Source organism: Akebia trifoliata, chromosome 1 (genome assembly GCF_017979445.1).
Source record: "Akebia trifoliata isolate Shusen 1 chromosome 1, ASM1797944v1, whole genome shotgun sequence".
In the NCBI taxonomy this organism is placed as follows: Eukaryota; Viridiplantae; Streptophyta; class Magnoliopsida; order Ranunculales; family Lardizabalaceae; genus Akebia; species Akebia trifoliata.
In genome coordinates, this window is record NC_141375.1 from 26,995,076 (window position 1) to 27,012,180 (window position 17,105).

The following is a 17,105-nucleotide window of genomic DNA, read 5'->3' on the forward strand; positions in this document are numbered from 1 at the left end:
CTTAATCACCAAAATATTTAATTACTTGTACAGAGGTTACCTGTTTGATTCTAAAACAATTTAATGAATAAAGTAACAAAATATGTCAACTTTGACACACAAGTTCGTGCAAATATTTGAATTTGAGATGAGATTAAAACAAGGAGTTCAAACTTTTGAGAGTTTCTTTTTTACCAATTGGATTCTGGTTGCATTTAAGTCATGATTTGGTGTCATATCAAGAATGTATGATTAATATTAGCTCCTTAATAAGAAGAGTCGTAATAATATTGTTGGATTAATGCAGGATTTATCTTAGTATTTGAATGAAAGTAAAAGTAAAAGTAAAATGATTGATTGACTCAAATCTTTATTATTATAAGTTATAACGAGAGAAGATAGAATAACAGTGGCTAAACACCAAAATTTGTATCTCACAAATGCCCCCATCTTTACATTTAAACATATTTTAATCATGAGCATTTTAGTCAAAAATTAAGAAAATACGTTGGTCAATTTTTAAAATTATAAAAACATCCTTTTTAATATGTAATCTTCAAAAATCCATTATTTAACATTTTAAATTACAAAAAGTAAGCCCTTTGATTCAAGTGCATTTGCATGTGCCACCTTCTAATCATTCATTAAGGTGTTAAAAGTATTGGACCTATCAAATTTCTCATGTCATCTCTTCTTTTCATCAAATTCAAAGGGAGGGATAGAAGCCACCACTAATGCAGTTTATACAAAACTTCATTAAACCTTGTTGGAAAACTGGGAAAAATTTTACTCACAGAAAAGTCAATCATACGCACCCACTTGTATTGAGGCATTCCCAATTTACAAAACTATCGTCGTTAGATTTCGTGCAATTGGTCATCGGGTATTGGAATTATTTGAAATCCTAAATTAACTTTTCTATAAGAAAAAAATCGCTTAAAAAGCCGAAGAAAAAAAAAAGAGAGGAGAAAGGAAGATAATCAAGAAATAGAATAGTTTTGAGGCACTAAGATCACTTGGCTGCCTATTCCAATGGAAAAGAAACACATAATTGAGTTACGTTGAATCGGTCTTCAGTGTCCAATTTGCCTAGAATTATATGTTTTATCAAAGTTGACAATTGATCCTGAGGCACAAAAGAAATATTATTTATCTTTGAGTTTATATTTTCCCCAAAACACTGAAAACGTGATCGATAATAGGTCATAAAGAAAGTTTGACCAAGGATACAACGATTTAAATGTAAATTTTTGTAATAGATAAAATTCTATAACAACCTTCAACGTTTTTTAAATTTTATAAGTATTACCAACCTACCGTCAAAAACTATATTGTTATCACATTTTAGGCTTTATGATAAGACCCTATTTTTTTTTTTTTATAATTGTTTATGGGATAGAGTTATTTCTTTATGAGATGAAGTCATTTTCCATTGAAAAAGTCGATTCTTTCACACTTTAGGTTGATTTATATATAAAAAAAATATGTTTCTATACTTTAAAGATCTTTATGCGAAATCAATGTTTTAAAAATTGGATCGGTTGTTGATCCGTATAACTGACCGGGTATATCTAAATTGGTTCAATCGACGGGTCAAATAAATCGAATCTAAAATGAAATATTAAGTTATTTTTGTTTCTTCCCCAAATCAGGTTATTTCAACTTAAAAACGTGATCTAATGTTTAAATGATAATTTTCCACTGTTGGCCTTGAATTTGAAATTTAAGAGTTTAATCGTGGTCCATTTTTCAAAGCATGGATAAAAAAATATATATTTGCTTCATTTTAAATGTTAGCATTAATTTTAGAGGGTTGCTGTGTTATTTGCCAACGTGGCAATCCATGTGAGTCCAACAATTATAATCTTATTAAATTAGATCATTTTCCATTAGTTTATTAGAGATGACCTTATGTAAAGGGAACATGTAATTAATTTCTAAACGTTAGAGGAATCTCAACTATTCACCAAATCATGGAGGGATATGTTAAAAAATCGCCCAAATATTGGATAGGTCCTTTCACCAATTCGGATGAGTAATTGGTCAAACCAGTTGAACCGGACGGTCCAATTGGGTTTTCTTTATTGACTCGACCAATAGAAGCTATCGGATTTGGGTCAATTGGGTCAGATCCGATTTTTACAAACTGTGCAAAATGTTAAATTTACTAAAACAATGTGAACAATTATCCATCATATACTTAAAAAGTTATTTTTTATTTAATTTAAATATTAAACAAATTAATATTAGGTTCGGTTCTTGTTGAAAGTTGAAAGTGATCATTTTGGTAATTGACTTTAAATCCATTCATTTAAAGTCTTATATACATATAGTTTTTCTTTTTCAATATTTTTTTTAGACGGATCAGCTAGTTCTAACCTGACTTAACTCCAATTATAGATGTTATTGAATCTCTTTATAATTATTTTGCATAAATATATCTTGTATCATTCTTTACATTTTTTTTTCATTATATGTTTTACTGTTGAATTTTGATAAAATAACGCATTTTTTGGCGCACACCTTGACGCACCCTGGCATGTTTGCTTACAGCCCAACAGTCTTTGACATGTGGCGTGAATGACATCAGCAATAGAGAGAAAGCTTCTCTCTTGCCCGCATGTCCTTTACCCACAAATTTATTTTTTAAGATTTCAAATCTTAAAAAGGGTTGTTGGGCCCACATTAATTATCACATTGATAATCCAACAACACAATCTTCTAGATTTCATGAAAATATTCATATTAAAAATATATATATTTAAATTATTTTTTGAGCGTGATCCAAGGTGTTGAAGACAAACAACTACCAAACTTACAAACAGCTACCAAGCACCCAAATTTAAAAATAAATTTCAATGATGAATAATAACTTCTTTTTTTTTTAAAGTTTATCCTCTACAACCACATTTCATCGGATCATGTTTTTGAATGTCACAAGGTGATCACATCAGAAAATTTCTTTTTTTCACTATGAAAAAGAGAAAGAAAAAGACCATCCGAGGAGTGCGCCTAAAAGACGTTATATTATCAGCACTCTTTACCATAAATCTTTAAAAGTGTCGCTTCACTATCATAATGCATATGTATATATATGTGGTTATAATAATTTAATCATTAGCAATATTTATAATAATAAATTTGTAGCCATTCTTGATCGGTATTTTCCACATGCTATTGAGAGAAAAAATTCTAAGCCATGATTGGATGTGTGATGAAAATTTAGTTCTTTGATCACCATGTATCGTATCACCTCCAAAAGTGAATATCCACCCATTAGTAAACTTCGATTTTCATGGATCACTTATTTAATTTTTATCACTATATCCTGCTAATGCATTGAAATATTTAGAATAGTGTAAAGCAAACTATACTTTAATTTATTTATCAAATATTAGAAGTATGAATTAATTTATTCCAATGATCAAAACATAGGTTACTCATATATTTATTAAATTTTCTATTTTCTATTTGCATATCAACATCAGATGTAATATAAGACATAACATCATGGGCAGATTTATAGTGGGAGTAGGGAGAGCACCTGCCCCACAAGAATTTTCAAAGTCTAAGGATTTAGGAGTTATTGCAATAGATTAAACAAAGGCGGATAAAAAATTTCGTCGCTATTGCATCCACAAAAAAAATAAAAATAAATAAATCACTCTTAATTACCCCCATAAAATTTTTTTTACTCTTAGTTACCTCAATGTGGGAAAAATCTTGACTAAGCCACTACATGACATACATTAAACTACCAATTACACTTATATAGTCCAATAGAGATGCAATTCTTCTGTCATTCTTAGATAATTTTGCATTAACTAGTAAAGGAATATTAATAAGTTTCTCATTAAAGTAGTTAAATTTCTTTGATATATTTCCAAAAAATGAGATTGAGTTAAAATCAATTCATTATCTTGCTTACATTGGAGTTTCTTAAGTTTCTAATAAATAAATAAATAAATAAAACTCAATTTTTTTTGTTTATTTAATAATTGCTAAATCTGCTTATAATATTAACAAGTCATTTATATAAAGACATTTAATTACACTTTGTTTATTGTTGGATTTATAATATGTTCATTAGTACTAAATTCAAATATAACCTCTATCAAGATTTGAAGTCGCTACCATTATTTTTTCATAAAAGGGTGTGAATGGTCACTCGGAGTTTATTTCTTGGAAAAAGTCATTTTGACATCTTATTGGATTTTGTACGGATTAAAACATCGATTCACCTAGGATATATGTGAGGGTTCAGTTAGAGAGAGAATAAGGTGTTAGGAACCTCTCGTTCTCTCCATCAAATGATGATAATCTCCACAAACATTGGTCATTTTTAATGGAAAGAGTGAAAATAATATAAACGGGTGATCAATCACTTGTACCATTAGACGTAAAGGATTTACTCTCGACTCGGATTATAGGGATCGTTTCATTGAAAGAGATGATCCTTATCAAAATCTAGCTTTAGGAATATTGTTTTGAAAATTGTTGGCTAATGGTTATGAGTTCATTCTCATAGGTTGAGAAGGGTCCGATTATCAATTGCCTCAAAACATATTGAGTAAGGTGTTTGCAAATTGTGTTTAAGGGCTTAAAATAATTTTCTTTTTCAAGTAGCAACAACCCCTACACTTTCGACCTAATTGAAGCTCGATCTACTGAAGATAGGGGAGGGTGAACACAACATCTTATAGGCTTTCTTAACAAAATTAAAGAAGTGAAGGGGGAGTGGAAGAGGGAGATGGAGAAGGGAGAGAGGGGGGTGTGGTAACTTTCTCTAACCCACCTTGAGTTCATGACTTCTTCTTTTCTTCCTTCATTTCTTCATCTTCTTTTTGAGTCCTTAGTAGAATTATGTGAGCTCTCTTTTTGAGGAGAGGATGAGAGTTGAGTGGAGCGAAGTTGAGACTTTTTTGAATTTTAAGGGCTTGAAAGCATGAATTTTTTTTTGAAAGGTAATGGGATATTTATCAAATTTTTGAGTTGCTTTTAGGATTATAATTGTCAAAGAGGAAATGTTAGAAGGTCATCATGAAATGTAGGTATGTGAGGGATGTTATTTTGATGTTGGGGAGGGATATATGTGAAAGGTAGTGTAGATGGATCACTTTTGACTCAAGTGAATTGGATCTTTCAACCCATATAGACTGAGTGTTAGGTGGGGTTAAGAGGTGTATGTGTTAGTTGAAAGAATGATTGTGTAAGGGGGGTAGTTGTGAATATTTTGGGAAAGTGGAGGAGATGGTGACATGTGTCCCATGGTATGGGGTGAGTGGTTTAGGTGAGTTGATTAAGGAAATTGGTGTATAAGGGGGTATGAAGATGACTTTATAGAGTATTTTGAGGAGAATGTGATGGGGTTAGGTTATGTAATGTGGTGGGGTTGTGTAGGTTTTAAATGTGATGATGATGTTAGGTAAAATGATTTTGAGAGATGGGTTGTGGTGATGACAAGTGTCCCTCTTGATGATCAAGGATTGCATGGACCTTGATTGGTGGTGATCATGGGTATAAGTATAGATTTTAGGTTTGGACTTGATTGAATTGGGCTTTTGACTTGATGAGGGCTTAGCTTTTAAAATTAATTTGAGTCTAGGGTTTAGGTTAGAGTTGGGTTGCATTGTCTTAAGGTTATGTTAGATTAAGACATTGATTAGGGTTATGTTTGTTTTAGGGTGAAGCTAAACTAAGATTTAGTGGATTGAAGATTGGTGGCCTTAGATAGACTTAGAATGTGCTCGAGTTTTTTGTTAGAATGGTGAAATATTGAGAAGTTGGTGGGTTTAGAAGTCCTTATTGTAAGTGACCTTTAAGGGTCTTAGGACCTTTTGATTTGATTAAAATGCTGATTTTTGAATATTCGGGCTTTTTAAGCTAGCTTGTTGGTGGATTTTACAACAAAAAAAAAATCGATTTTTTGGAGTCCTATTGAGTGGGGGTCGTTCAAATTGGGGTGTCTATAATAATGATATCGTAAAAATTTTCATTCTATTGTTTGTGTATTTGTTTTAAATCGTATAGAGACGATAAGTTTACAACATTTATTGTCTTGACAAAAAATTGACATACCCTTTCATAGATGAATTAACAAATTTTCACATTTAATTCATCAACAAAAAAGAATGTTGACTTTTGGTCAAATGATTAATCTAATCTTGCATTTGGAGGAGTAAACCTAATAAAATCAATTTCACAGGGTTATTACTAAAATTTCCCAATAAATTTCCAAGTTTGTATTGTTTTGGGCTTTGAATCTTCCACAAGTTACAATTACCTCGCAGTCTCAAACCTCAGTCTCCTCGACTATTTTAATTGTGATTCTGTACACCAGGAAGATAGTTAGCTATCAACCTCCAATCTAACACTTCCAAATTAGGAATGAGCCTATAAGGCCTATATTCAGAGTTAGGTCCACCTAAAATTTGGCCAATTAATACGTTATGTGACACATGGTGGCCAAAGAAGATGTATATTTAGGTTTTCTTTCCTTCTAATAGGGTTGGGAATAAGTCCGGGTCAGGTGGTGTTGAGGTAAGGTATTATGAAAATTTATCAAAGAGTAGCCTGACGCATTTAATAATTATGTCAAAAATTAAAGTGTAAACTCGACATATTTATCAAATAGATAATCTGATCGATCCATGTAACCTATTTAATAAAATTCTGATTTTAATAGAAAAAAATAAGTTTTATTTCCAACATAAAAAATAAAATATCATTACTAAAATAAAGTCACACAATCATAAATCAATGTCTACCAACATAAATTATCATAAGACGTAAACTAAATTTCATTACTTAAAATGCATCACAACCTATTAAAAGGGATAGAAAAGAAGAAAAATAAAATGGGTAGTTATTTGAAAAATATCTTAAAACCTTCTCTTTGTTTTATATATTAAAAAAAATGTGTTAAGAAAAAGTTCTACAAAATTTTAACAAATTAAAAAAAAAAATATACCCTTAAATAATTGTTGATATTTGTGATGCCTCCTATGTTTCATGATTTAAAATGACATGTTAATGGCATAATAAATAAACATGTCAAAACGAGTTAAGGGGGTTGACGTCCCTAACTCAGACTTGACCCATTTAGAGCAACTCCAACCTAAATCTCTATTCTTTTTTTCTTCTATATATTGGTGTCTTTTCTAATTTTAAGAGAAGATGCTCTCCTCCATATTAAATTGAACTTCACCCTCTAAATCATTATTCATGTCTCTAATTCACAGTTCACATAATTAGGAAATAATAAAGTTGTTATTAGCAAACCCAACTTTAATTTAAATATAAAAAATCATTTAAAATAATTAAAAATTAATTTTAATAGAAATTAAATTTTTTTTGTTTAGATTTCTATAGATTGAACTTATTTAGACATTAAAATATTGAATAATAATAATTGAAAATAAGTAGGGGACAAAAATAATATTTAAAACATATTTTATTAAAAAAAATTGAAGTCAAGAATGACATTTATGTAAAAAAGTTGGGATACAATTGGTATTTATATGTGATAAATAGTGAAATAAAAGATCATCTCTAAATTTTTTTGCTTCATCTCCAAATCTAGATATGTGAACAGTGAAATAGAGGGCTTGTCAAAAATATAGAGATCAATTGGAGTTAGGTTCAATGGTCTCTATCTCTATATTTAGAGATACAGAGACTAGTTGGAGTTGCTTTTATTCAAGGCGAGAGATAAGATTTGAAAGAAACCCCTCTAAAACACTATTAATTATTTCAAATATGAAGGGGGGAGAGAAAATTTGAAACTCCACTTCTATCACTGTTCACCTTTTCCAATAAACCTATTGTGTACCTTTTTTTGTGTAAATGTCAATTTTAACCTTTTCTTTTCATGTAACATGATTTAAATACCACTTTTATCCTTTTACTAGTTTTAAAGTCTTTTCATTTAATATTTTAAAAAACAAACCAAATCGATCAATCTTGAGTAAAAATTTGTCACAAATTATGTTCGATTGTCAATCACCAATTTTGCAAGATTTTCTTGTTTATGCAATAAGTAAAAGTTGGGGTGCCAATATCAATTCTCTTATTTTTTTTTCTTATAATTGGAGTGTGATAAGTTAAAGTTAAAGTTGGAGTGCCAATGTCAGTCTTCTTTTTTATTTTACATTTTTTTAATTTTTTAATGTGATTTAATATAATTTTAGAATAGTGACTAGTGATTTGGAGGTGGACCGATGGGAGTTGAAAAGTGGGTTCGAGCCTTCAAAGTGGGGAAGATGCTAATTTAAAGGCAACTTTTGAAGTTCTAAGTTGGAGTTGCTCTTAATAATGATGTTAGACGAGTGGAAACTATCAAAATGAAGAGGCTCACATTATTTGCATCTACTCTTTATTAAAGTTGGTTTTCACCCTACTTTTATTTATTATCTCCTACAAAATGTGATCCCTTCTTCTTCTTTTCTATATTCTTCAATTAGGGCTTCAATAAAGATTTTGGTGGTACAAAAAGTAATATCATAAGCACCCTATCAAATCTATCTAAAATGATTTAGTAGATTCCTACAATATCAATCGATAGGTTCCTACCGATTGATAATGAAAGTTTTCAATAACTTTCTACCAACCAAAAAGTAGTCTACTGTATTTAAAATTATATACATTCGAGTGGATAAGGCTAGTAATTTAGAAAATTACTTTTAAGTAGGTGAGACGAGCAAAAAAAAGGCGGGTGCAAGTTCAAGAAATGAGATGACAGTTAAGCCATTTTGTCTACTTTAAAAAGAAAAAAGGGAAAGGGTAAAAGTTTGCCAACCGCGCGAACCAACGAACTAGGTAACCAAATGAAGAAAAGTTTAGGAAAAGAAATGAAAAATGTTACTCCATGGAAATTGGCTATCTGTGTAATTAGTGTGGAAGTTCATTTTAGAAATAGGAGATAACAAACAAAACAAGAAGAAAATCTTGTTAGAGCCCAAACTCTTTTAAGTGTTTACATGAAAGAATGAGAAGGGTCCTTCCAAGGACCTAAAAATTGTTGATGATTAAGATTATTCAATCAAGTTCACATTCACGTTGCCTAGCAATCGAAACTGGTAATGATTTTTCTGCAAAATTATAAGAATTTGCAAGTTTTAGAAAAAGCATCTTAGCTGTTTGTTGTTATGTTTGTTAGAAACCTCATATTAGCAAATCAAATGAGTTAATAATATTCTCATAGAAAATGGAGCTGTTTAGGTCTAAATCCTTACTTGGATTATTACCCATTGGCCCTTTTTGTTGGGAACGTATCTTTGTTCACATACTGTCGCCAGGGGCGGATTTAGAGTGGGGCCACTTGCCCCCACAAGAGTTTCCAAATTCTATGGATTAATGTGCTATTGTGACAGATTTTAGCAGCAGATAAAGAAATTTGCCACTATTGCCCCCACAATTTTTTTTCCACTCTTAGTTGCTCCCACAACTATTTTCTTCACTCTTGATTGTCCCCACAAATTTTTTTCTACTCTTGGTTGCCCCCACATGAGCAAAATCCTGGCTCCGCCCCGTCGCAATGTGGATTCCAACACTTGAGCTGAAGTAGTAAGATTCGGTTCGATTTCAACAACCAAAGCCCATAAAAATAATACTTAATAGTGTTAAAGTCACATAAAATATAGAACATCAATAAAAGTCCCCTGGCATAGAGACTTCTAAAGGCAATGATAAGTCCTTGCTTTATTAAGCTTATATAAAATCAGTGCCATGCCATGACACACTGGTCGTCACTTTGAGTTATTAACTCGAACAAAAGTGGGACCACGCTTGCTTCAACGTGATCAAAAGTGTTTTGATATTGGTTTACATATCAAGTATACTAAATAGTTTATTAGTGCTGAGGATCTGTTTCTATTTCTTGCGCTAACTCCTTGGTCAAATTTTCAGCACGATCATCATGTCCACCAGCAAAGGTATAGACCCGGAATGCTAGCTGAAAGGCCCTCCAAAGCATCTTAGCACACGTCTTCATTTGGGCATCGGTCTTGGACCCTGGTTCTACATTGGTTGTTGCTGCTTTTGCTGCTCTCTTCTCCTGAGACAAACAACATACAACCAACATATGTTGTTGTTAGAGTTTGTCTACAATTTTTCCTTTTTTTTTTTTTTTTTTTGCTTATTATGTATGTTGGCCCCCCAGTTTATTGTGAATGAGCCCACGACACAAATTAATATGGGGTTTTGTTAACGGGAGGGGATCCTTTGTAGTAATTTTTTTCTATAGCTCCCTGTAGTGAATTTTAAGCAGTAGAGATAAACATGTTGAAAAGAAAATCCAACACTACAGTCTTGTAAGGATCATGATGCAGATGAGATTTAAAAAACAAAATTGAAAACAAAGACAATTTTTAAGCCTTATAGAGGCTTTGAAATTGGACGGTCCTTAAACTTCAGTTTTTAAGGAATGGGATTTTATGTAGCTATGACGTGGCCCTCCCTCAACCGTCAAATCCCACTATAGGGAACTGTAGGAAAAACCAACTATAGAGGATCCGCTCCCTTTGTTAACGTGTGCCCTAAGAGCACACATTAAGCTGCATTAAATACACCTTGGACCTTGAATTTCCTACCAGAAATGCCTTTAAAAGAATTTTTGTTTACCAAAAATACCCTCATATGCTTATTTCCAAGGTGTATTTAATGCAACTTAATGTGTGGGCATAGATTAATAAAAAACCTTTATATATATATATAGGGAAATGTTCGGCAGCCCACATTAGGGAGACCACGTTGGGAGCCAAAATTTGTCTTAAATGGGTTAAAAGTTTTGGATTGGGCTGATTTTTTTGTGAGGATGGTCATTATGGCGAGGAGATCATCCTCACTAAAAAACAGCCCAATATGAAACTTCTAACCCCATCAAAAGTGGTTTACAAAGTTGAAGAATTATGGACCGTCTTTTTTTACCATTAATTTGTAAACCACTTTTCATGGGGTTGGAAGTGTGCTGATTTTTTGTTAGGATGGTCTCACCATAGAGATCATCCTCGCAAAAAATCTGCTCAATCCAAAACTTTTAACCCATATAAGAAAAAATTTGGTCTCCCCATATATATATATATATATATATATATATATATAGAGAGAGAGAGAGAGAGAGAGAGAGAGAGAGAGGAGGCTGAACTCACTAGTTCTTCTTCTCAAAACCCTAGAACTAGATTTTCACAGTTCTTAATGAAATGCATTATCAAACTAATCAGCTAGTATAGACAATATTTCTCTTAATTGTCCCACCTTAAGTGCCAGTTCCATGCAGCCCGAAGAAACGTCCACCATTGATTCCTTGATCCGTACAAGGATATTGAAGTCAAAGTTGATTTTTTGACTTTGAAATCGTTTGGACTCCTCGTCTTTACTTCGTTCCAATGCATCCACTTCTACCTTGATCTGTATGTAAGCATTTTTTATTAGTGATGGAAGTATGATGATGATGATGATACTATAGAATTACAAAAACTTGTGTTCTTAAACCCTGAGGGATTGGTTCAATGGCAATTTTGGACTGATAAGCGGTTAATGCCCGTTGGTCATGAGTTTGATACCTAGTATGAGCATTAATTCCTTGGGGGCCACCTGTGAGGGCGCACCCTCATGTACCTGGTGCGTGTGACATGTGGGGCGTTGCAAGTGCCCTGGGACCAGTCCTTGGACAAGACCATGGTCTATGGACTGGGCAAAGCCCAAATACAGGCCCGGTCCGCTGTCTACAGGGATGCCCAGTTATCAAAAAAATAAAAAATATTTGTGTTCTTATGGAGTAAACCAAAGAGTTCTCTTTTTGACCTTGTTGAAGTAGCCCTCAACCCTGTCAAGTAGCTTGCCAAGAGGAGCCTCTATCTTCCAGCTCTCAAGGTTAGTGGCTATTGCTTCAAGTTTAACGTACAGCGCTGCTGCCATCCTTAAAGTCTCCAGCTTTTTTGTAGGGAAATCTTCAAACCTTGCCAACACCTTTTCTCAAAAAATAGAAAGTTGTGAGCTCAAGAAAACATGTTAATGATACCTGAATGGATTGGAATTAATGAAACAAGTGCATTCCTAGTTGACCTGTGTTTCATCCGTCAGGTTTTCGAGATGGAGTTCGACATTCCTATGGAACTTAAGCAGTTCTGGCATGTCTTTTGTTTGAAATGAATTTATTGCAGCTTTCATCTCCATGATTGATTTTGCATGTTTCTGAACATCTTCTTCTATTTGTTGGAAATAAGCTGACCTGACACACCAAACAGTAATTATTTAAATCAAAATGTGACATTTCTTTTAAATGTAACATGCATCCCTTAGTAAGGGGTTGTAAAATAAGCAAACCTCTTCGTCATCTCTGCTAATGCATCAGCCATACTTTGTTTTCCCCCAGCACTGTTGCCTCCTCCTACCTGATTCTTTCTCCCATTAGATGATTTACCATCAAGACTTGATCCTTCCACCTTTCCCTTAAGAATCCTATACAGGTTACCCATTTGAGTTGATCTCTTCAGTTTGGTATTTGCTTTCTTTGGACGGAGAGCTCTTGTTGCACCAGGTGGAGGAGGTGGTGGAGCAGAACCTTTTGCTAGTGACATAGGTGGTGGTGGTAATGGCACTGATCCTTTTGACGCCAGCATGGGTGGCGGCGGTGGTGGTGATGCTGAAGCATTTAGCGGCAACATGGGTGGGGGTGGGGGTGGTCTTGCAGAAGTGTTTGTCAGCAATAAGGGTGGTGGAGGTGGTGGTGGTGCTGAAGCATTTAGCAGCAACATGGGTGGTGGTGGTAATGGCACTGATCCTGTTGAAATCATGGGTGGTGGGGGTGGTGCTGCTGCTGAAGCATTTAGTGGCAACATGGGTGGGTGTGGGGGTGGGGGTGCAGATGCATTTGTCAGCAATGCGGGTGGTGGTGGTGCTGATGCATTTAGCGGGAACGTGGGTGGTGGTGGGGGCGGTGTTGCAGATGCATTTGTTGGCAATAAGGGTGGTGGGGGTGGTGCTGAAGAATTTAGCGACAACATGAGTGGTGGTGGGGGTTGAGTTGTAGATGCATTTGTCTGCAATAAGGGTGGTGGGGGTAGTGCTGAAGCATTTAGCGGAAACATGGGTGTTGGTGGGGGTGGTGATGCAGATGCATTTGGTGGCAACCTGGGTGTTGGTGGGGGTGGTGATGCAGATGCATTTGGTGGCAACCTGGGTGGTGGTGGGGGTGGTGCTGCAGATACATTAAATGGTGCCAGTGGTGGTGGTGACAGTGTTGTAGGTCTTGTTGTGGGCATAGGTGGTGGCATGGGCGGGGAAGTCAGTTTCGAAGGTGCACCAATGTCGTCTGATTCGTCATTGATTCCTCTTACTGGCAACATTTCAGACTTGCTCTTTGTCTCTTGGGTTTCCAGCTCCATTTCATCTATTGTTTTACACTTTTTATTCGCGGGGATGGAACTGTTAGCTGAGACATTAGGGAACATGTGGAAGGAAAGACGCTTTACATCGAAGGGTTTCAATTTCCCCACAGCCTGAAGCCTAAGAGGCCAGAGAAGGGGCGGGGAATAAGAAAAATCTGCAAAATTCTGAACCAGCTCGGGAATGACTGAAGTTGGGGTGACGGGAGAGAGACAAAATGAAGTCTTTTTGTCTGAATAGGATTCATTTAAGATATCTCCAAATGCGGTGTTCCGTGGACTCCCATTCTTCTGTTCTCCCTCATCCAGCACATCGAACATTTCTTTTGCTATATTAATCATGTAATCGAGTTTCGCCAAGACTCTTTCTCCTTCACAAACAATAAATAACTTATTTCAATAATAAACAAATAAAAAGTTCCCATATGTCTCTTGTACAAAAAAAATTTCTTGCTATTTCCATGAAGAAAAAGCACATGACATACCCAATTGCTCCAACCCGATATCCTCCATGTCCATTTCTTTCTCTTTTTCAAATTTGCTCAACCACTTGTGATTTTTGACCCATGAATCTCCAACAGATTTCAGAGCATTATAAAACTGGCTCAACACCTATGATGACAAATTCATTCAATTAGCACCCAAAATTTTCTATAGCTATACAAAGCATCAATTAGTTTTCAATGAATCATCAAGTAAACCTTGTGTGGAGATGTTTCAGCCATGTCCGACATCGGAATGCAGGGTACGATTTTTGGGTACAGCTTGTAGAGATCTTCCACGGTTCCCATCAACAGCTGCATGAAGATGCACGTTAGAAACTTCAAGTAATGTGGCATAGTAAGACTAAGAAATCTGATGATGCTGATCCCTGTGAGTGTAGCTGTGAAGTAAATGGAAAATACCTCATTGAGGAGACCATGTTCATCACAAGGAGGAAGATCAATGATGTCTCTAAAGCTCAAGATCTTCTTCCGGAGCTCCACCATCATTAGGAAGTTGTCCGCCCATCCACTTGAATTATCTATCGCCAGGCAGCCTTGCATTTCCATCTGATTCTTAGGTAAATCAGATATCTTGATTGCCTGCACCGTTGATTCTCTTTTTTTCAATATAGTTTCTCAAAAATGTACATGTGGCACTTCAAACTGATTTCATTTTTGCAGCCCATAAATCTGTTTGTCAATCAAGTGAAAAATGAAGGGACACGAATATGGGTAGACTAAACTGACTTCAGAGCAAAAGATGCTTCGGTGATTGGGCATTGGGTTGAAAGGCTGATTGGCAGGCTCTTGCTAGTAAATATGGAAGAAATAAAGGATCTGGATACCATATAGCTTCTCAGGGGGATGGAAATTCAATAGTAGATGGATGTTTACATAGTTTATATGTAGACTTCCAAGTGTTCAGTTTTAAGGATAGAGTTGGTTCAATGTTTTACTTTGGTCTCTCTATATGTATTGGTTTTCTGCGGACACGGTTTGTCGAAAAATTTGTTTAAAAAGGATTATGAGAAAATAACTAGATGGAACTAAATGTCAAAACAGGATATCTGTTATCAATCCCAAATTGTTGGTACAAGGCTTCGCGAATGTTGTCGAATACTCATTCATTTAGGTTAAATGTTCCTCCTGCAAGATATTTGCCTTTGTATCACCAAAGAATGAAAGTTTTTATTTTTATTTTTTAACCTTACTAAACCAAAATAAATAAATTTTTGTTCATCCTCTCCCAAGACTAGGAACTCTCATCCTTCTTTCTACATTGGCATTCCCTTCTATGATCTCCTTTACTTGAGTTCTTTAATTAAAAAGAAACCATTCATCTAATTGTTGAACCCCACCAATCTATGACATTATTGAATGTGATATTCTATGATCTGTGATATGTACATTGTTCCTTATAAATGCCATTACATTAGATATTCTAGGAATTGCATGCATTGGTATGTAATATACATAATCCAAAATTCTTGGGCCCAATTTTCTATTGTTTGAGATTGAAATTTACATCTAAAACCATATTTTTGCTGCACCTATTACAGGTAACATCATCTAATTTTCCATTGGAGAGATGAATTATATATGTAAATAGAGAGAACAAGTATACCTATATCCTACATTTAATTTCATATAATATTAGAGAGTTTGGATCATAAAGAAGTAATCATATGTACCTCGAATCCACCCGACCTCCAACCAATAAGCAATGGTGCGGTGCGGCAAGCTCCTGACGCCATCATTATTCCGAAGAGAGTTAGATAGAAAAAGAAGAAGGTGATCAAATCAGCTGGGTTTGTCCGAGGAAACCATGTCAGACGACTGGTTCCCAGTTTAAGGAGTTGAAAATGAACCTATAAAAGGTGGAAGCAAGGAGGATAGATTCCTCTAGGAGACTTTTAACAAACAATAATTATTCAAATTCAAACGGCTATATAAAATATTATATTTTACGTGCACCCCACTCTCTTGGGTTTCTCTCTTCTTCTTCTCTTGTATTTTTTTTCCTAAAGAGGGAGAGAGAGAGAGATTGAAAACTCAGGTTTTGAAGAAATGAAGGAAATATGTTGTTTCAACGAGACAAGAAAGGTAGCAACGGCTGCTGTCTTTTGTTGGTGGTTGCTGAACGCGTAGGCCTACCTGTCTATCTGTCTACAGGGGTCCGCGCGGTGTGCTTTGTTTTGTTTCAGCCGCGCATGTAACGACTAACAGATCCATCCCTTTTATAGAGTCTTGAAAGTGAGATGGATTTTCACTTCTATTTTAATATGGTCTTTTGCTTATTTTTTAATGGTTCAGGACAAAAAGAAGAAACTAGGATACAGAATGGCCAATATTTAAGAGAAATGGGTCTAGTAATTTTAATGTTGTTTTATATGTTGCAAACAAGTGGCACAATCTTGGCCATTCAAGTGCATGGTCACTCCTTGATTAATCAAGGAGGTGGCAATCTACACAAGGAAGAGATTGGAGACACCCTCCCCCTTAATCGATACATGGTCTCTCACACTTCGGTGAATATTTTTAAAGAGCCGCTCCGTGATGCAGTAGTGTATAGAAATATATATCTTTTCCTTAAGTATCTCGAAGAAAAAGATCTATTGTTATATACACTATCACATCAGGGAGAACGTACAAAGAATATAAATATACCATTAGTCACTTTCTCATTGGTGACAGCCCCTTGACCTGTCTTCTCTCACCAATTGATGATCAAATTATTTTTAAAATCTTTGACTTTTCCTCTCAAAATCAGTCATCTTTTAACTTTTTGGATTTCGCTGATGGCAATGGAAATTTATTGTGGTGCTATTGATGATGATGATGAGGGCAATGATGTCATTTTTTTTATTAGTTCATAAGAGAAGACCAAGGTTAAGGGTAGCATTTCATCAATTTAGATTTTAGAACAACTAGGGAGGTATCTCCAATATTCATGCAAAGTATAAGGGCATGCATTTATTTTAAAAACCTAAGAGGGGCCAAGCCATGTAAAAAAGGAGGCTTATTCCAAAATTTTGAACCGGGCAGGTTGCTTCAAATTCTGAGTCCAATGGATGTTTCTGATCATGAATATTGTGAATTTGAGATACATATATTACGAGGGATTTATATATATACTTTGAATCGTGATAATCTGACTTACCCACTTGGCATACTCAATTGACACCCCTTTCTTGGAACAGTAGATCTGCTCTTCTTGGGATACAAAACTGCATTTTTTATGGGGAATCATAGTTCT

General features: G+C 34.6%; 1 protein-coding gene across 1 annotated transcript; it reads right to left on the reverse strand.

The window, feature by feature from the left end:
* Nucleotides 1-9,829: 9,829 nt before the first annotated feature.
* Nucleotides 9,830-16,074, reverse strand: LOC147411338 (Hydroxyproline-rich glycoprotein family protein). Its single transcript, XM_086447511.1, has 10 exons — nt 15,541-16,074; nt 14,270-14,449; nt 14,066-14,161; nt 13,850-13,976; nt 13,156-13,735; nt 12,304-13,110; nt 12,043-12,208; nt 11,782-11,946; nt 11,233-11,385; nt 9,830-10,033 (listed from the first exon to the last, which is right to left on the reverse strand). Exons 1-10 carry the CDS (start codon nt 15,604-15,606, stop codon nt 9,830-9,832), a joined length of 2,544 nt encoding a protein of 847 aa, XP_086303637.1. The 5' UTR covers nt 15,607-16,074.
* Between the last annotated feature and the right edge of the window lie 1,031 nt (nt 16,075-17,105).